This window comes from Malaclemys terrapin, chromosome 7, assembly GCF_027887155.1.
Source record: "Malaclemys terrapin pileata isolate rMalTer1 chromosome 7, rMalTer1.hap1, whole genome shotgun sequence".
Classification (NCBI taxonomy): Eukaryota; Metazoa; Chordata; order Testudines; family Emydidae; genus Malaclemys; species Malaclemys terrapin.
This window is the reverse complement of record NC_071511.1, coordinates 84480631-84501283: the sequence shown is the minus strand read 5'-3', so window position 1 is coordinate 84501283 and position 20653 is coordinate 84480631. Positions and strand designations below refer to the sequence as shown.

Here is a 20653-nt window from a genome sequence, read left to right as displayed (position 1 = left end):
TAAGATCTGTCATGTCACTGATGCAGTAGTTGAAAGTGGAGACTTTTTCCCCATCGTTCAGTCGGCACAGCAATAAGACGGTGGAGTGTAAGGCAGGTTGCATTATTTATAGCAATTCACAAGGTAACAAGAAGATGGCTCTCCATAATAATAAATAAAATCCTTCATAATATATAGATATAGAAATGATTAAATATTAAACTGCAGTTAAAATATCCAGTTACTGAGAACTGCCATTTACAGTTATTTTTGTTTTTAAATACCAAAAAAAGGAGTCCCTTGTATTCATTAAGGAAAAATTGTCTGAAGAATCTCATCATTCCAACAAAAAGAAGAAACAAAAAGCACAAAATAGTTTCAGAAATTAGGAAACTCTTTATTTTTACCTTCTGCTAATTTAAAATGAACAAAAATTGCTTGTTTTAAAACATTAAAATGCCGATGAGACCGTTGTAAGAGAAACACTAAAGGACCCTCAAATCAGCATGAGCAGATGACAGCATAACATGGGTATGCAAATGACACTTTTCCCATGAAATAAGGTTTATATGATCATTTTTAAATAACAAACATCTTACAAAGTAAGGATCATAATTTTATTCTTCAAGCCACAAACCTTTAAATAATGCACTGTAAGACATCTCAATTACTGCTTGGTCAACATGGAATTTAAGACATTTTTAAAAATACAATCAAGACTTGCACTTCACTCTTAACACACTTCTTATGGGTAAGAAGCAGTTTAGAGATTAAAGTCCTGCATACATCTATCTTCTGCTTAGAAAAGAACTAGGGCTTCTCATCTCACATCAACTATCCTCCATGACAGCGAAAGTTCCACTGTTATAAACACAAAGCCACCTCCATGCTTATTGTCATCTCCTTTTTATTTATTATAAATTATGAAGATTGGCCCAACCAAACATCCACATATCCAAGCACCTCCAAATTTAGTGGGAAGAGGTTTCACAATCTAAACTTTGATCCAGATTTGAATTTTGCTGCCATTCAGTCTCTCTATACTGAACCAAATTCTCAGATTCAAACAGACCCAAATTTACTAGTGCTCAAAAGTCAGATCCAAATTTTATGGCTCAAGCCATCTCCAAAAGATTGTTGACATCATAAATAAGATTCATGCAATTAAAATGATAGAAAATGTAACTTACACTAACAAGCAAACAAAAACCTTGTTCAGCATAGCAAGCTTCTCACTTTATTTTGTCTAATCATTTTGGATTACAGATGCATATCTGGGTCTTGGCAGGCTGACAGCAGAGATTATGAGTTGTAGTTTCAACTAGAGGCACAATTGGCACACCTGCGAGAGCACAACATTTGTGCACACAAACTGACATTTCAACATACAAATCAGGTAAATGCATATGCAACCCAGTGGATGTGTGTAGTTACCCGACACATGTGGGTGTACAAATGTCAGATGGTGCGCACAAACAAGGCGGTTGTGGACTCCATAAGAGTATGTGCAGCTTTGCAGAAGTGCATCTATCATATCCTGGACTGAACAGCTGGCCAAATGTATTTCTAAGCAGGTTTGCTTTAGTACAATAGGCCAAGTCTTTGTCATGCCTGTGGACTCCTCTTTAGTAATAGAGTACATAGGAATATAAAAACCCCTGACATTGCTGCGATGAGGTTTTATACCTTTATAAAACAGAAGAGCTTTGCAAAGTACCAAGCCATCATCCAACAGAGCCTCTTCCAGAAAGAATCACGGGACACCAGTTAACACACATCAAAAAAAGTTTAATATTTTCACAAATATCACTTAACACTAGTATAACTATTACTAGTGTGCAAAGTAAAAAGACTTTCTACCTTTGCAAAACCAGTTAGGCATGCAATTCTTCAGGTAGACACACACACACTTAAAGCTGCAAGTACTGTTTGTGACTCACATGTTACCTTACAACATTCAATCACAGTGCATCATAATGCATACTGAAATGTTATCAATAACTAGGGCAATCCAAATCTTGGGAGTGACACAAGAAGAGGGAAGAGCAAGCTGCATATCCAGATTTTCTGCAGGAAAAAACCATGCAGAGACCTCAATTCATTTCTGGTAGAAAAGGAGGAATTAACTACAAAGGATGCTCCTTTTTTTGCAGGAAAAAAAGTGTGACATGCAAAAGTTATTTAATGTAGACTGGCTTAACTTGCTTCTCGGTTTAAAAAAATAGATGTGCTAAATACTTACACGACAGAATCGATTCAACATAGGAAGGGATACTCAGTATGTATATCATCTTTGTCGTCGTTGTTTTAGTCCATGGAATAACTGGGCCTGGCATTGTTTTTGTGGTTTATTTGTTTTACGCACCTGGGTCCTTAACGTCCAAACCAAAGCCAGACCCTGGTATTTCCTTAGGATCATGAACTTTAGCTGGGTGTTTGTTTTGAGAAGGTGTTTAAACATTAAAACTTGCTTTGAAGCGCAAAAAAAAAAAAAAAAAAAACCTCTTTAAAGTAAGAGGGGGAATTTTACACTTCTGTATGATGCTGTTTCAGTCTGTTTAGCTACAGACTCAGCAAAACAGCAGTGTGCTGATTTATTTAGTTAAAAAAAGGATAGAAAACTTTTACAAGAAATCTTAGACTCTGAAAAATACAACAAAATCTGCTAAAGACCACAGATTTCCCATGTCCAGAGATTTGGATTACCCCAAGCAATCACTTGATTTTACTAGTAAAGATTTTCCTCTTTAAACAATACATATTGTAGTTGGTAACACAACACTATTCACGGAAGCAATGGGAAATGCCAGTGATACCAGATTTGTGGGACAGAGCCATTTACTTTTACTGTAATAAAACATGAACTGAGGAAGCAAATAAGTCATATTCTAAGTCCCACTATAGAGTTACATGAGCACCCAGTGCTGACACACTGTAATATTTCCAGAGTCATTTTAAGTGAAACAACATTAGACAGAAATGCAGGAGGGAATTATTACTTCTGCTTCTATAAGCATAAACACCTTGATTTTATGTTCAGCATAACAGTGGTGCATTTAACATGGACGTAGTATCTGCTGGAGAGAATACATTTCATACAAACTAACAGTAGCTCTCATTAATGTATATCGTTTGGCTGTAATTTTATCTCAAAGAATAACTTATTTTGACAACTGCATAAATAATAAACTGATTTTCATGACCTAGAGATGGGGAATGTATGTACCAACCAGGTGGAAAAGAAACATGCAGATTGGGGGTCCAGAGATGGGTGATATTATCAACAGCACACACTCTATTTTGTATCCTATTTTTTATGTCATTAGTTGTATTTTTCAATAAAGCAGTGAATTCTGGTCTTCTACCAGTTCAGACTACAGAGTCGCAGCTTTATAAGAAAGTGCTCGAAAGGCAGAATTAAAGCCAGTGTTCTGGAGTTTAGTTTTGCTCAGCATCACGCAGTCTACATCCCACAGCAGTAATGAGAGCTGCTCCTTTCCCACTGCCATCTTCCGAAAGGAGGAATGTCACATTGCATTTTGGTGCGAGATCCTTTACTGTTTGGTGCATGATCTTTGAAAAGCTACAAAACAAACAGATAGGGATGTAAGTGTAATCCAGCAGCATCGCTACAGGATTCTGCCATGAGGAACATAGTCCCAACAAAATTCTGAACACTGGCTAGGCACATAAAGAGAGATGAAGAACATTGCTGGAGAGTGCAGATGATTGGGAGAAAATATAACAATGGTTGTTATGAAAGGAAAAAGCTGTTTAAATGATAACTATTTAGTTCTACCCCTTAGCTGTAGGCGCATGGTTGCCTGAACCTATACTACCTCTGCCCTTCCCTCCTACCATCATTAATGCGAGACAGACTCAGGAGTTTATCCTATCTCTCCACACACTCACTGGCTCTGGGAAGTCTATGGGGAAGCTCCCTTAAGCCCCACAGCTGATGAAGAGTTGTCTTTACCACCTGGGCTGCTTGCTCCTGCCTCCCACCACTGCTGCTACGAGGTAACTGTACCAAATGCACCCCTGCAGTCACACCCTACACACGACTATAATAAGCTTTGTACAAAATATGCCTTGTGAGGTATTATTTGAAAACTTATAACTCACTGGTCATTAATATCATGATGAAATATGTGTAGTAACATTATGTGTAAAGTTATAAACAGAAGCCGAAATTAGGCCTGAAATGTGTTTACCAGACAAGTCTGAGTAAACCAGTCTCTCAAAAAGAGAAAGAACAAGCTGACGTCTCTAGCCAGGTGTCATCCAAGTTGATGAGCAATCACCTATCAAGTGGCCATTTTTTGGCAAGGAGGGGAGCTCGGGAACAAATGGATCCGCATGAAACCTCTTACCACAATACTCCATGACTTCAACCTCACAGCGTGAATGAGTTTTATCTAGGGGTAACCCTTGGAAAAATGCATTTCAAAGGACTATAAAAGGGGGCGGGGGGGACACCCCAAGGTATCTCTCCCTATCCATCTCTCTCTCTTTCACCTAAGGCGACAAAACAAACAGCCACTGGACTTTGGGAGCAGGTCCTGGCCTGCGAGTTTTGTCAGCAACGTTACTGGAAACATGTGGTATTAGACTTCACCTTGAAACCAAGTCTAGTTTGTTAAGTTTTAGTCCTAGGAAGAGTGTTCTCTATTTCTCTGGTAAGCATTTCTGAATTTAATGCCTTACACTTGTACTACCTTAAAATCTCTCTCTTTGTAGTTAAATAAACTTATTTTATTCTTTAATCAAAACGAATCCACTGTTGTGACCTGTGTGGGTAACTCCCTTTAGGGAGACAAACTGTTGTATATGGATCCCCTTAGAGAGGCAATGAACCTAATATGTCTGGACTGTCGAGGAGAGGGCTGGACAGTGCAGAACACACATTTTGGGGGAAAACCCGGACTGGGAGTATGTTCGGGTCACCCTGCAAGTGGTAACCAAAGCTGGTGGAAGCCAGAGTGTGACTGATGTGTGGCTGGCAGGCTGCAGCTATACACACTCAGGGTGTTACCTGCATGCTGGAAGGCTGTTTGTGGACAGCTCAGGTGGGAGCTACAAAGCATTGTGAGGCACCCAAGTATGCAGGGCAGGGGTGACAGCCCCTCATTGGTCTGGACTGCACCCCGGAATGTCACAGTAATCCTAGGAGCTCTCCTCTCTAATGTCACAGCAGGGAGTGGGGTGATGGAAGCAGGGGATTTGGGAAACCCATAAATTTATATATATTTTCAAAAGTATACAAGTTATGGGAAATATATGACCTAGACCAGGGGTAGGCAACCTATGGCATGCGTGCCAAAGGCGGCACGCGAGCTGATTTTCAATGGCACTCACACTGCCCGAGTCCTGGCCACCGGTCCGGGGGGCTCTGCATTTTAATTTAATTTTAAATGAAGCTTCTTAAACATTTTTAAAACCTTATTTACTTTACGTACAACAATAGTTTAGTTATATATTATAGACTTATAGAGAGAGACCTTCTAAAAATGTTAAAATGTGTTACTGGCACGCGAAACCTTAAATTAGAGTGAATAAATGAAGTCTCGGCACACCACTTCTGAAAGGTTGCCAATCCCCGACCTAGACCCTAAACTACATGTTTACACAAAACATGGGTTGAGAATCACTAGCATTTTACTAATTTATTATCTACCCCCACTATTAGATACTTCACATGATAATCTGTCAGGCCCACATTTGACTGTCAAGATATACTGAATCTACTGGTTCCTCACAGCCCTGCAAAAGTCATGACATTTTCCAACACAATTTATCTTCCACAAATCCACAGTGACTTACACACTGTATTATCTCTAAACCTTTTCCTAATATATACATTAGACTTGCAATGTGCAATGTTTAGCTTCTTTTAAATAGTGGAACTATATTTACCATTTTCCAGTCTCCTGGAATATTCTCAGTATCAAATGATTACTTAAAAGGCTCTTTGGAGCAGAGACCGTCTCTTCATTCCATGTGTGTGGACAATGCCTAGCACAATGGTGTTCCAAACCCTGACTGGGGCATCTAGACAACTGCAACACCATTATTAACTTAGCAGCAGTTAATGGTTGAGCTTTGATAGCTTACGCCATATCTTTCATGGAAGTAACCTGATTTGTATTCCTTTATTTTTGCCTACCACTGTTTCATTAATGTCAGTCTCTACAGTTCTTCCTCACTACTACACACAGACACCCTCCAAAGTTGCAATATCAAACTCTGATGCAAAGAAACCATTTAATTCTTCTGTCATTTCTTTTTCAGGAAGCAATAATTCTTTGCTTTTCTCCCCTATTTAATGGCCCTATTGCTCTCGCCTGTATTTCTGACCTCCAACTTATTTAATGAGTTTCATTACTTTTTATTTGGCATTGTAGCGGGGTGGTTACCTGCGCCTGCCCTGAGGGGTTTAAAGTCAGCCCAGAGGGAGGGCTGTAGGAAGGGAAAAAGCTGCTAGGCTGATTGGGGAAGTAGCTGCAGCTGGGCCACACCCCAATCAGGCCTCAGCTGGGCCTATATAAGAGGCTGGGAGCCAGGAGCGTAACAGTCTCTCTCTGTTTGTAGAGGGAGATAGGCCAGGGTGCAGGGAGCTAGAGACAGGGTACCTGAGTGGAGCAGGGCTGGAGAAAGGCAGAGGAGCTGGGGAGCTCCAGCCTGGAAAGCCCCAGGTTGTGGCCTACCAAAAGGCAAATAGGTACTGGGGGTTGCAGAGAGCAGTCCAGGGGTAGGCAAAGGCAGCAGGTCCAAACCCAACCTTGCCGATGATGAGTGGCTTATACTGCAGTCTGCCCCAGGGAGCGGGGGCTAGTTGGTGACTGGCAGTGGCCTTATTCTCAGGCGAGGTGGGGATAGTGGGTGGGGGTTCCCCAGGGAGGGAAGACCCAAAGAGAAAGGGGTTACTGCCAAGGGGCAGCCCCCCAGATAAAGGGGCACCAGGTCCTGGGAGGGACACGGGGGCCAAGAGGCAGTGGGACACTGGCCTGCAGAGGGCGCTCCGGAGCTGGGACGAGCTAATTCCCATGGATGACCAGCAGGAGGCGCTGCAGAGGTGAGTCTGTACACTTACAGGCATACTACTGCTAACTATTTATGCTTTATTATTCCTTTTACAGTCTCTTATTCCCCTTATAAAGCTCCAACCATAATTGTTTTTCAAGCTCTGTTTTTGCTTGCTATTAATTTAAATGACTATTCTTCCTCTAACAGAGACCAGTATCTGACACTTCAGAGAAAGGCCAAACCTACAGCAGTGTAGCACTCATTACAAACAAATGCAGAAAAAAATAATACTTACTGTGGATGTAGTTTATACAGCGTCCCATCTACACCAACTGTTATATCCAGGTGGTCTAATCCTCTGTTCTCTCTTATTTTATCTACAACCGCAGCCATTCCAGCTCCACACACCTGAGCTCCTCTTCTCGATACTGCTCCACAAACCATCTTTACAATTATACTGTCATCACAGGTACCGTTCAAGCCCAGCTGCTGGAGGATTGTTCGTACCTGAAGCAATGCTAACCTGTCACTGAAAAGAAAGGAAAACAAGATGTTTGACCAGGTCACTGAATGAAGCCTTTAACAATATTTAGTATTTATACCACAATTAACACCTAATAAATTCTCACAACCCCTCTGTGAGGCACAGTGAGCTTAGGAGCCCATGAATGCCAACGGGCAGAGGGCACACCATACCATGACTTACATTAGGCCTGACACATTCATTGCCCCAACACACTATTGTCATAATCTGTATCTAAAAGATGTTGGGGAAAGTATCATATGCAAACTGGTGACACATTGGTCCCAAAACCACTGTGTGATGTATGTATGGGGTGAGTACAATGAGTTATAAATGTAGGATGAAATTATGTCCTTAAAATGTGTTTGACAGGCAGCTCATAAATCCCAGCCTGCCCTAAACAAAGGAACATGTATTTACTTGTCTGACCCGCTTGATCACAGAGGACAATGAAAAGAACATTTACATGTAAGGTAAACAAAGCCACCAAACTAGAAAGTGGGGGAGATGACAATAGGAGATAGAGTCCATACACCCAGGAAGCCTTCCTGGCTCTTGAAACAGAGACAAGGAACTTTGAGGTAATATAAGGGGGGGGAATATTTGAATAATCCATCACCTGAGAGAACAAAGAAGCCAGTGCTTTGTATCTATAAAAGCTAGATCCTCCTGTTAAAACAGGTCTGAGAACGCTGGCAGTTTGGAGTGAGCAGGAAACTACATAAGGCAGCGATATTTCTTGCTAGAATTAAGTGTTATTTTTGTTTTGTTTATAACCCTTTGCTATCTTTCGCTCTTACTTGAAATCACTTAAATCCATGTTCTTTGTTAATAAACTTATTCTCAGTTTTACTACAAGCTATCTCAGTGTGTGTATAAACCCAGCTCGGCTAACAAGCTGTTGTGTGTACTGGCTTTTCAGAGGCTGCAAACTTTGTGTTACCTTTGTGAGCACCCAGTAAGAGGGACAGGACACTGCAGGGGAGACAGTTTTGGGGAGACTCAGGACCAGAAGAATTGTTGGTGTCACCCTGCAAAGAGTAACTGGGCCGGTGGAAGCCAGGATGAGACCATTGTGCTATGGGCATGCTGCTGGTGTCAAGGCTCTGAATCATAGCTACATTAATACAGAGGTACCCAAGGTTACAGAGCAGGTGATAACAGAGCTTCTTATTGATCTGGGTGAACCTCCAAATCATCACAGGCACATCTAGCAAATATTTGCTGTTGGAGCCAGGTTAGGACTCACATGAGTGTCTCACAATCTTGAGCTCATTTCTCCACCCTATGCTGCTGCATTCAAGCATCAATCATCATATAAAGAGTCACGGCAAACACTGAAACATGTTCTATTTAGAAGTAATATTGGTTCAACAGACTGGATTTTTTTTTTGCAGGTCTCTTCCCTCATCATTTGTTCTAAAGGATATTTCCATGAGAAAAGTATTTATAAGTCTCTATTATACTAGGCATTTCCTTGAAACATCAAATGGCCTTTAAATTACTTTACAATATACTATCTTGGTACTAATAGTACAATACAAATAATCAATGAGTAGCTATTGCTAGTATAGCTTAATAATTATCTCTCTACTACTACATAGTACTGTATGTATTCAATAAGAACAAGGAAATTGTTTGTTTTTGTTTTTAAACATACAAACAATAAAATGAAACAGCAAAAACATCTTTGATTACTATCACTATGACTCAGGCTATGTCTACACTAGAGAGATTCCAGCAGCAGCTGTACCGATGCTGCTGTACCACTGTAAGATCTCTCGTGTAGCCATACTATGCTGACTAGAGAGCACTCCCATCAACATAGTAACAGCATCTCCTACGAGCAGCAATAGCTATATCAGCGAGAGAAGTTCTCCTGGGCTGACATAGCGCTGTGCACACTACCATTTATGCTGGAGTAACTTACATCGCTCAGGAAGGTGTTTTTTTCACACCCCTGAGCAACGTATGTTTTGCCGACATAAGAGGTAGTTGGAAATACTCCTATGAACTGAGAAGACATTCTAAAGAATTCTTCTTGCAGCCTTGATAGGCCTTCAGTACAGATAAAAACAAAATATTTTCCCTCGTATTTACAAAAGTATTTGAGCACAAAATCATTTTTCTGTTTCCTGATTTGTGATCCCATTATTTCCCTACGTAAGTCATATAGTTCTAAGTGAACTTCTCATTTCATTATTGTGCTCTATAAATAGTTTTGCTAATCTGGCATGAATCTTTCTTTTCCTTCCGGGTTATCATATGCACATTCAGTTGGAGAGGTAAAACTACTGTATGACACTTAAAAAGGAAAATGTTGCATTTTATAAATGTTAGAATTCCTAAATTGCCAGAGGATCTTACTTTCAGAAAAGGTAAAAAGCCAAAACACGATTAAGCTTTAAACGTATGTTATAAGGGCAAGTTAAACAGTTTAAAATTCTGTGAGCTGAGGCAATTAGCCTGAATCTCACTAGAGTACAAAAAAGGAAAATAGTAACATCTACCTTACATAAATATACACAAAAGATATATGTCAAATATGTAAGGCTATCCATGACCACTGACATTTGTGCCATTTAACAGTTACTAATGTGTATAAGTTTTGACATCAAAGAATCTGAGAGCTACACAATTTAGGCTTTGATCCTGCAAACACTTGCCTAGGGGTCAATTTTACTCATGCAAGATGGGATACTGAATTCAGTAAGGCTACTCAAAATAAAATTAAACACACACGTGAATGTTTGCAAAAGCAGGGCCTTACAGTTTACAAACCAGTGTGTGCTTCAATAAGAATTGAATGCCAAGCAGTTGCTCAGATTTAGTTAATGAGGACACATGTTGTATAATCTATATCAGTTTAATTCTAGAAAAATTCCATCTGCTGAGATTCATCGCTCTTTAATGAAGATCATGGTACAGGTACCTTCCAATGACAAGCAGAGTTGAACTGCACTCCTAGATGTTTCCTCCCCTCAAACACCAGTACTAAATTAAACATGCACTATTTCAACTGGAGCAATTCTACCGGGCGTCAATCTTACCTCTCAATCTGTGAAAGGAACTTGGTTTCAAAGATACCTCTGGTCTTCAGCGACTCTGAAATTTGACCTCTAAACAGGAATCCCCTTTTAGTGAAGTCAATCAGAATATTGCGAACGATTTCTCCCAGGTACATTCCACTAATCATTTTCTCATACCTGGAATTAAAGACAATGGTACAGTTCAGAAGGAATGTTATTTATAAATAATCCAGCTTGTTTACATGGATATGCCGAACAGTAGTGAAGAGTTTGGTCACTGTCTCATAACTGGAGTCTTAGAACATTAAATGGAGCTGCCTCGGTGTTGGTAGGTTACACAGACAATGTGCGTTTAGAGCTGAGTTTCAGTCCCTGGAGCTTGACCTTTTTTCATAGAGGAGATCTACAAAGAGCAGAAACTACTGGGTAACACACTGAAAAAAGTAAGTGCATGAACAGTGGTAAAAGTAATATTACGTGTTCATAAGTATTTCCTGGAGTATAGCTTACTTACCATTACTTATTGGTTTCATTTTGGATGAATTCATCAGTACAGAGAGTAGGGCTATTTATATTGTATCATTGAAGATTTTATTTCAATGTCTTGCTGCACTTAATCTGTTGCACGTGTCCAGATGTAGAGGCAACAGTAAATGTGCCAAAATGCATAACAAATCATTGAGTTAAAAGAAACCCAACACATCTTGATCCAAACATTGCATGTTGGGACTTGCAATTTCTCAAGGACATGCCTCTATACTAGAGATTATGGAAAATGCAATGTGTTCCATTTTATCCATATTATCTTTGCCTCCTTAGAATTCCAACCAAGTTGCTAAGATCATGCTCAGCTGGGCAGAGTTTGAGCATCTCTGTCCTAAACTAGCTCTTTAATTATATCTTAGCTGTTTACAGTAAACAGTTGTGACAGACCTTGAAAAGGAATAACTGAATTCTCTGAGGAAATTTTGTATTAAATTTGATCCCCCTTTCTTTGCATATACACGCAGCCAGAGCAGTATTTAATTTATCCTCATTCTTCACGTGGGTGTTGTGAAGTGTAATTAGGTGTACTCAAATCATGTTAGGTTCTTGAGATGAAAGGTGTTATACAAACTCAAATACTGTATACTATTGGAATCTATGCTTACCAACCCTCTTTGCCCAGCTCCTGTAACTAGCTGTCAATTTTGCCCCCGACGTGAGTATAACAATTCCTGTTAGCAATTCAACAATAGCTAGGAGAGCTAACATGATTCTCAAACGTTTAATGTATTTGACAATTACTAATGTTAGAATTTTGCTAATTCACACTTTGTTCATATACAAACACAGAAGTCAGTGGTCAATTCCCATTTCTCAGCAGAAATACAGTAACAGAGACAACGGAGTACTGAGGTCCCATATTAATAAACTTTTCTTTTAAAATGCAGGGGATCTGATATACATCTCTCGATTCGTAACATCATTTTTATTGCTATCAGGTGCTCAGTGACGGACATTGATAAAATTTCTAAATGAACATTTACTGGTTTAGGATGAAGTATTATTTTAATAATTAAAACTAAACATAGGAACACAGGACATAGCACTAGATGGGACCTCCTGGAAGGCCACTCCCATGCTATCTCATCATATAATCCCATTCATAAATTTATCAAGCTCTGCCTCAAAATTAGTTATGTTATTTGCCCACACTAGTCCTATTGGGAGGCTGTTCCAGAACCTCATTCTTCTCATAGTTAGAAACCATCTTCAAATTTCCAGTCTACATTTGTTCATGGCCAATTTATACCCATTTGTTTTTGTGCCAACATTGGTCTTTAGCTTAAATAGCTCTTCTCCCTCCTTGGTGTTTACCCCCTACCCCTTGTTTATTTATAGAGAGCAATCATATCCTCTCTCTCAGCCTTTGTTGTACTTGGCTAAACAAGCCAACCTCTTACAGGGTAAGTCTACACAGCAAACAAAGGTGTGATGGGGTGTGAGTACACTCATGCTACCTTTACTCCAGCTATTATCAGTAACAACAGTAGTGAAGCCATGGCAGCACAGGCCTCAGCATGGGTTAGCTACCACAGCACCAGTGCACTGGGGACCCTGGGTATGTACTCCGGTTGCTAGCCCATGCAGAAGCCTGTGCCACCAAGTCTTCACTATGATTGTTTCCCATGCTAGCTAGCTTAGCACTGGTATGTTTACTTGTGCTACAATCACACTTTCATTTACTTTGTAAACATACTGCCCAGTCTCCTCTTGTAGAATACTCTCCATTCCCATGATCATCCTAGCAGCCCTTCTTTGCAGCTGTTCTAGTCTGAATTTATCTTTCTTTAACATGGGTGACCAGAATTATACACAGTACTCCAAGGCTCCACATCTGTTAATTCACTGCAAGGTACATTTCGCTTTTTTTTGTTTAATCAATAATTCACTACATTACAGTGTCTTTCGCAGTCCTTTGTGCAAATCTGAGATTTTACTGGCTCCTCCATCCAACCTAGGTACAAAGTAACATTTCACATTGGAAGGGGGCCGTATAGTCCAATTAGGTCCATGAACAGTCTTGTATCCTATAAATGGCCTCTCTCCTAAGTGCCTAACTCTATCTGAATTATATACTCCTTTGGAAGTTCATTCCATGCTCACTTTGCTGTCATTGCAAAAAAGCGTCTCCCAGCTTCCTCAGTGCCTGATCCTTTATGGACTTCAAATTGTACCCTCACATTTTGGAGCTTCCCAAGCAGTCTGCCACCTTCTCTGTATTCCTTGTGTGTTTTTACACTTCAATCATTATTTTTATAAATATATTTATATGATGGCTTGTGTACACAGCAAGTTAATGTGCAGCAAGCTGCAGCGTGAATCGCAAGCACACTAGCTTGCCACGTGTTAACTCATTGTGCAGACTCTGCTACCATGCACTAAGAGTTTCAAAGCCTACTCCCCCTTCCAAGTTCTCACCAAAACCTTTAATTTAAACTGGTCACAAATAAGAGGCCAGTACAGCATTCTGAGCTGATGTTCTGGACACGTAACAGCTCACCGCACTTAAAAAGCAGACAGCTGCATTCTCAGGTAGCTGAAATTTCCAGATGATCGTGAGAAGGTAGTCCCAAGCAAAGTGCGGTGCAGTTTAACAGCTTGGAGGTGACAAAAACAAGGATGACCACTGCAGAGTAGACATTAGAGAAAAGACTCCAACCACTTGACCTGTCAGAGATGGAGAAAGTCATCCATCTGGGAAATCAGGAACAAGGGAGCTCCAACAGGGGACAGTGATGGTGTAAACTATTATGTCCTCTTAATCCCTCCATTTTTCGTAAATGGAGATCTAATTACACCACTTTTAAAATCAGCTGAAGGCAATTATCACTTATTCCTAGCACATCAGTATTCCATAAATTTTGCATCAGATTTCTTGCTAGATGTCAGTATTAAATACCTTTGTTTTCCAGCATTTAACGAATAATCATCGACAGCTTTGTCATAAATTGTCCTGATGTCATCCAGGCATCCATTGTCTCCAAACGCACCCCATTCCATGTTCACACACATTCGTCCTTGATCTCCCTCTACCATCTCTATATTTCTCATTTCCTCCATGTAACATGCATTGCTGCCAGTGCCTAAAACAAGTGAACAGATTTAAAAAAAAAACAAAACAAAAAAAAACCGAACAAGCATTAGAACCCCTTATGGGCTTTTTCACCTGTTTTTTTCATATTTATAAAATAATTTCATATTGTAATAATGATAAATCTTCAGTACTTATAAAGAGACGGAACTAAATAATCCCCTTGCTGGTACAGTGATATTACCCATGCAGTGCCTCCTCTGCAAGAAGTCTCCGGCTGGCCAGGGCTGAATTGCATATGGGAAGGCAGAGAGGAGCATGTTTGTGAAGTACAGGGCACAGTTAGCAGCAGATGAACCTGGGCTCTTCAATTCCAACTGGGCTAGTGCTTTCTAAGAATTTTTAATACAAGAGGGAAGCAGCACAATATCTGACAGAAGATTAACATGCAACTCTAATTAATGTGCATCTGAAACCAAAATCGCAATCCTGAAGTTATTCGTTAGCTTTGACTTACTAAGCCAAAACTCCCACTGGGTTCAATAAGAATCTTGCCTGAATAAGTATTCGGCCTAATATTAGGATATTTGTCCAAAGTTTTGACATCCATCTAAATTTAAAAACAAAAGAAAATAACATTGGCAGGTGTACAATCCCTGTAAATGGCTAACTGTTGAATTATTCTGTAGCTGCAATTCTATTGCTGTCCAATTCTAATTTGAGAAAGAAGAGAAAAAGCCATATTTTCAGAAAAAGCCCACTGCTCAGCGAAACAAAAAAGAAACCCATTTCACCTGTGGTAGTGTTTTACTGATGTTCATAGAATACAATATGCCATAAATATAAGAATATGCCATAAATCCTATACAAGAGAACACCATGTGTTAATGTTTCCATTTTCTCTCTAGTTAGCCTGCCAAAATCACAATACTAAACTTGACCTGCATAACTCTAAATATATTAATAATTTGTCTCTGATTCATCTAAACAATCTTTCTATGGGTCTGCATGACCCACTGAGACTTTATAGTTCTCCTAGCCTCATTGCACTCTTTTATTGTGTGAATCATCTTTTTTTCCTCTATCATATTACTGACCATTTCTTGATTTTGCTTTTTTTAAAGAAAACAATCATAGTTCCAAAAGCAATTGAGAGGCAGTTCCACCTTATTCTCCCATAAAGCTCCACTCTCCAAAAGCTTCCACCTGCAAAGAGTATCTATCCTGTGATTAGCAACAGAGGGTCCTGTGGCACCTTTGAGACTAACAGAAGTATTGGGAGCATAAGCTTTCGTGGGTAAGAACCTCACTTCTTCAGATGCAAGTCCTGTGATTGCAACCCATATTAGTTTCCATATTAAACAATCAATCAAATTGGCAACCCCAGACATATATGGAAGCTCAAAAGGTCATATCAATATTGAAAGAAACCTGCCCTACAGGTCTGTCCATTTCTAGTTCTGGAAACCACACATTTTACTATACATTCAACCACATATTTTACTATACATTACAGAATGACTTGACAGAGGAAGTAATCTGATTGGCAGATGGGACTGTATTAACACAGATGAGTTAATTACATTATGCTGCCCCATAGTCCAACCAACACTGAAGAAACCCATCCTGGATACTAATTCTAATCAGTTCTAGCCTACTAATTTCCAGTATCAAACCTCCCCTTCCTGAGCAAGCTAATAGAGATGCTAGATAAAGGCCAAATGCAAGCCCATCTAACTTAATCTGATATTTTAGACCTGGCACAATCTGGATTCACACAAGGATATAGGCCTGAAACCATTTAGTGGCATTTAGGGGAAAAGGCGGGGGACGGGGAAGACAGCTGGTGTGTGTGTGGGGGGGTTATTAGTGGGTTATAGATTGTCATTATAAACCATAATTCCAGTGTCTTTATTCAGTCCATGATTTTTAATGTCTAGCAAAGCTGTGAATTTAAGCTCCCAGGCTCATCTTTTGAAGGTGTTGTGCAGGTTTCATTTGGTGTGCTTTGCTTTACAAGTCTGCCTTAGGCAGACCACATGATCAAGGCAAGATGTGGGTCATCATACTAGTGAATTAGGGATACATGTTACAGAATAAACTAATGGGTAACCACATACTGGCAACTTTATTTGCTCACTTTTGCATTAATTCTGTGAAACAGATTGATTTTCAAGTTAAAATATTCAGTATTGGTTCATATTTATTAGACAATATTTCTAGAGAACAAAAAAGAACTAATACATTTGTTGATTTTTTTTTCACCTAACTGACTTAAATAGATGGCTCTGGGGGATGTCTATTAGTCAAACGCTATATTTCACTTGTATATTCTCTGTACCAAAACGAAACTGGCAAAAATAGTAATGGGGGAAGCAGCACATTTCTCCTGTTAATAATATATATCCAGGTCTAGGTTTTAAAACTATTGGATGGATTCAGATTACACTTTTCAAGGAAACTATTATCCTATTCATCATAAGAAGAAACGGTAAGTCAGGTTTGAAGAAATTCCACAAACATCCCAGATACAGGTTTAGTTAACAATAGGAATTAGAGGAAACACATCCAATCATGTGTCCTAATAGTCTTAATTGAACAAATTTATTTGTTTATAAGGATAGTAGACGATGTTTTTACCCCTCGGCTCTCAAAAAGCCGAGCTGAAATAAAATAAAAAGTAATTAATACCTACCAACAATGAGTCCTATTTCACAATTTGGATCTTCATATGCACAAGTCATCATAGTGCCAACTGTATCATTCACCACTGCCACAACATCTAAGTCAAATTCCTTTGAAGAAAAAAATATATTTCTATAGAAAAAGTATTTCTTTGTTTGCAATATATCAAACCAACCCTTGCAATGTTTGTTAGACTGCAAGGAATTAAAGCAACTGTCTAAAATGTGTTGAGTCCAAATGAATAAAAATATAAACTTAATATTCAAGAATAAAAAAAAAAATTTCTTTTAAAACAAGAAGTAATATAATTTGTATGCAGGTATCGTGACTTACTGGTCTACTGTGCTGGAGCTGTACAATATACTACTTTATTGCAGTGCAAATACCAATTTAGGTTAGGACATTTTTAATACTAACTTCTTATATAGGGATAACACTCACTATTCACACACACACACACACACACACACACACACACACACACACACACATTCTATAGGCAGTCATATAGTGAATGTTGCTCAAGGCTTTTCATTACAAGAACCTCTTTTCAGTTGTTTTTAACTGTGTCAAGCTTAAACCATGCAGGCTCAAACTTTCCATGCCTGCTGGTTGTCTCAGGCTGAATTGTTCTGGAAAATTTTGCCTAGAAAAGTTCTGCCATTTCCAAGAATACAATAGGGAAAAATATGTTGTTTTGCCTATTAAAAAAAAACAAAACCTCTTACAAGCATTTTGTTGAGAAAAAGACGGTTACTCACCGTTGTAACTGTTGTTCTTCGAGATGTGTTGCTCATATCCATTCCATTAGGTGTGTGCGCGCTGCGTGCACGATCGTCGGAAGATTTTCTACCCTAGCAACACCGGCGGGTCGGCTGTGGAGCCCCCTAGAGTGGCGCCTTCATGGCGCTGAATATATACCCCAGCCGACCCGGCGCCCCCTCAGTTCCTTCTTGCCGGCTACTCCGACAGTGGGGACGGGGGGCGGGTTTGGAATGGATATGAGCAACACATCTCGAAGAACAACAGTTACAACGGTGAGTAACCGTCTTTTCTTCTTCGAGTGCTTGCTCATATCCATTCCATTAGGTGACTCCCAAGCCCAACTTAGGTGGTGGGGTCGGAGTGAGACATTGCTGTGTGCAAAACCGCTGATCCGAATGCAGCATCGTCCCTGGACTGCTGCACTAGTGCATAGTGAGCTGTAAACGTGTGGACTGATGACCAAACCGCCGCTCTACAAATGTCCTGGATCGGAACATGTGCCAGGAAAGCAGTCGAGGAAGCTTGGGCCCTCGTGGAGTGAGCGGTGAGGTGCGGTGCAGAGACACCTGCCAGGTCATAGCAAGTCCGGATGCAAGACGTAATCCAGGAGGATAGGCGTTGTGAGGAGACCGGTGAGCCTTTCATTCGGTCGGCCACTGCAACGAAGAGTTGCGTCGTCTTTCTAAAGTGCTTTGTGCGGTCAATATAGAAGGCCAGGGCCCTGCGTACGTCCAGGGAATGCAAACGTTGATCCTGGCGAGTAGCATGTGGTTTAGGGTGAAAAACCGGAAGAAATATGTCCTGGTTGATATGAAATGGAGAAACCACCTTAGGGAGAAAGGCAGGATGTGGACGAAGCTGCACTTTACCCTTATGGAAAACTGTATAAGGGGGCTCGGATGTAAGCGCCCTGAGTTCAGAAACGCGCCTTGCTGAGGTGATGGCTACGAGGAAGGCTGTCTTCCAGGATAGGTACAAAAGTGAACAGGTGGCTAGTAGTTCGAATGGAGGACCTGTGAGTTTGGAGAGAACCAGATTGAGGTCCCACGTCGGGACGGGATGACGCTGTTGTGGGTACGTCCGGTCTAAGCCCTTGAGGAATCGAACGACCATCGGGTTAGAGAATACCGAGGACGTGAGTTCCCCTGGGTGAAAGGCTGATATAGCGGCCAGGTGAACTCTAATTGAAGATATCGCCAACCCTTGCTGTTTTAGGGAGAGGAGATATTCCAATATGAGAGGAATAGGTGCCTGTAACGGGGACGTGGCTCGTTGTTCGCACCAACAGGAGAACCGCTTCCACTTGGCCAAATACGTGGCTCGTGTTGAGGGCTTCCTACTGCTCAGCAGAATCTGTCGGACAGAGTGCGAGCATTGCCGCTCTGCCTGGGTGAACCATGGAGCAGCCACGCTGTGAGGTGGAGTGATTGCAGGTCGGGGTGACGCAGCCGGCCGTGGTCCTGAGAGATGAGATCCGGACATAATGGAAGCGGGATCGGTGTCTGAACCGAGAGTTCCAACAGTGTGGTGTACCAATGTTGTCTCGGCCACGCTGGAGCGATCAGAATTACGTGTGCCTGGTCTCTGCGCAATTTGAGCAGTACCTTGTGGACCAGAGGAAACGGAGGGAAGGCATAAAACAGGTGGTCTTTCCAGGGAAGGAGAAATGCATCCGAGAGGGAGCCCGGAGCTCGACCTTGTAGGGAGCAGAACACGTGGCACTTCCTGTTGTCTCGCGATGCAAACAGGTCTATCTGGGGAAAACCCCACTTCTGGAAGATGGAATGTATGACGTCCGGACGGATAGACCACTCGTGCGTCTGGAAGGACCTGCTGAGTCGGTCCGCTAGAGTGTTCTGGACTCCAGGGAGGAACGATGCCGTGAGATGGATTGAGTGGGCGATGCAGAAGTCCCACAGGCGAATGGCCTCTTGGCATAGAACTGACGAACGTGCTCCTCCTTGCTTGTTGATGTAAAACATGGCCGTGGTGTTGTCGATGAGAACTAACACACAACGGCCACGTAGTTGATTGAGAAATGCCTGGCACGCCAGGCGCACCGCCATCAGCTCCCGAACATTGATGTGCAGGGCTAACTGGGGTGCAGTCCACAGGCCCTGGGTATGGTGTTCGTTGAGATGGGCGCCCCAACCCAGAGATGAAGCGTCTGTGACCAGATGCAGAGAGGGTTGTGGGGCGTGAAATGGCATCCCTTCGCAGACCACATTGTGATCTAGCCACCAGGTGAGGGAGGTTAGGACCGAGTTCGGGACCGTGACCACCATGTTCAGGCTGTCCCGATGTGGACGGTATATTGATGACACCCAGGTCTGGAGTGGGCGAAGCCGAAGTCTGGCATGCCTGGTTACGTACGTGCAGGAAGCCATGTGACCCAGCAGGGTAAGGCACGACCTCACCGTGGTAGTTGGGAAGGCCTGTAACCCTTGAATGAGGCTCGTGATGGTGCCAAAGCGGTTGTCTGGCAGGATGGCTTGTGCACGTCTGGAGTCTAGAACTGCGCCGATGAAATCTATTCTCTGGGTAGGTTCTAGAGTGGATTTGTCCTTGTTGAGTAGGATGCCCAACTCGTTGAATGTGTGCACTATTCTGTGGACGTGAGCTTGAACTTGCTCTTTGGTGCGACCGCGTACCAGCCAGTCGTCTAGGTACGGGAACACCTGTATCTCCTGCCGACGAAGGTACGCTGCCACGACAGCCATACATTTCGTGAACACTCTTGGGGCCGAGGATAGGCCGAAAGGAAGGACTGCAAATTGGTAGTGCACCGTGTTTACCACGAATCGCAGGAAGCGTCTGTGAGGTGGGTAAATTGAGATGTGAAAGTATGCGTCTTTCATGTCGAGGGCGGCGAACCAGTCTCCAGGATCGAGGGAAGGGATAATGGCCCCCAGAGAGACCATGCGGAACTTCAACTTTACTACGAATTTGTTGAGTCCGCGCAAGTCCAAGATGGGCCGCAGACCTCCTTTGGACTTGGGGATCAGGAAGTAACGGGAATAAAATCCCCTGCCCCTTAACTCTATCGGAACCTCCTCTATGGCCCCCATG

At 41.5% G+C, this 20653-nt stretch overlaps 1 protein-coding gene across 2 annotated transcripts in view; it reads right to left on the bottom strand.

Annotated features, from left to right (window-relative positions):
• Window positions 1-1746: 1746 nt before the first annotated feature.
• The window catches only part of HK1 (hexokinase 1), an 80466-nt gene continuing 61559 nt past the window's right edge, over window positions 1747-20653 (bottom strand). For both annotated transcript variants that reach the window (XM_054035578.1, XM_054035577.1), the window contains 5 exons: window positions 16830-16929; window positions 14003-14186; window positions 10579-10734; window positions 7301-7534; window positions 1747-3562 (listed from right to left, as the gene is read on the bottom strand). In XM_054035578.1, coding sequence (XP_053891553.1) covers window positions 3418-3562; window positions 7301-7534; window positions 10579-10734; window positions 14003-14186; window positions 16830-16929 — 819 coding nt within the window. In that variant the 3' untranslated portion in view covers window positions 1747-3417. The remainder of the gene's footprint in view (window positions 3563-7300; window positions 7535-10578; window positions 10735-14002; window positions 14187-16829; window positions 16930-20653) is intronic.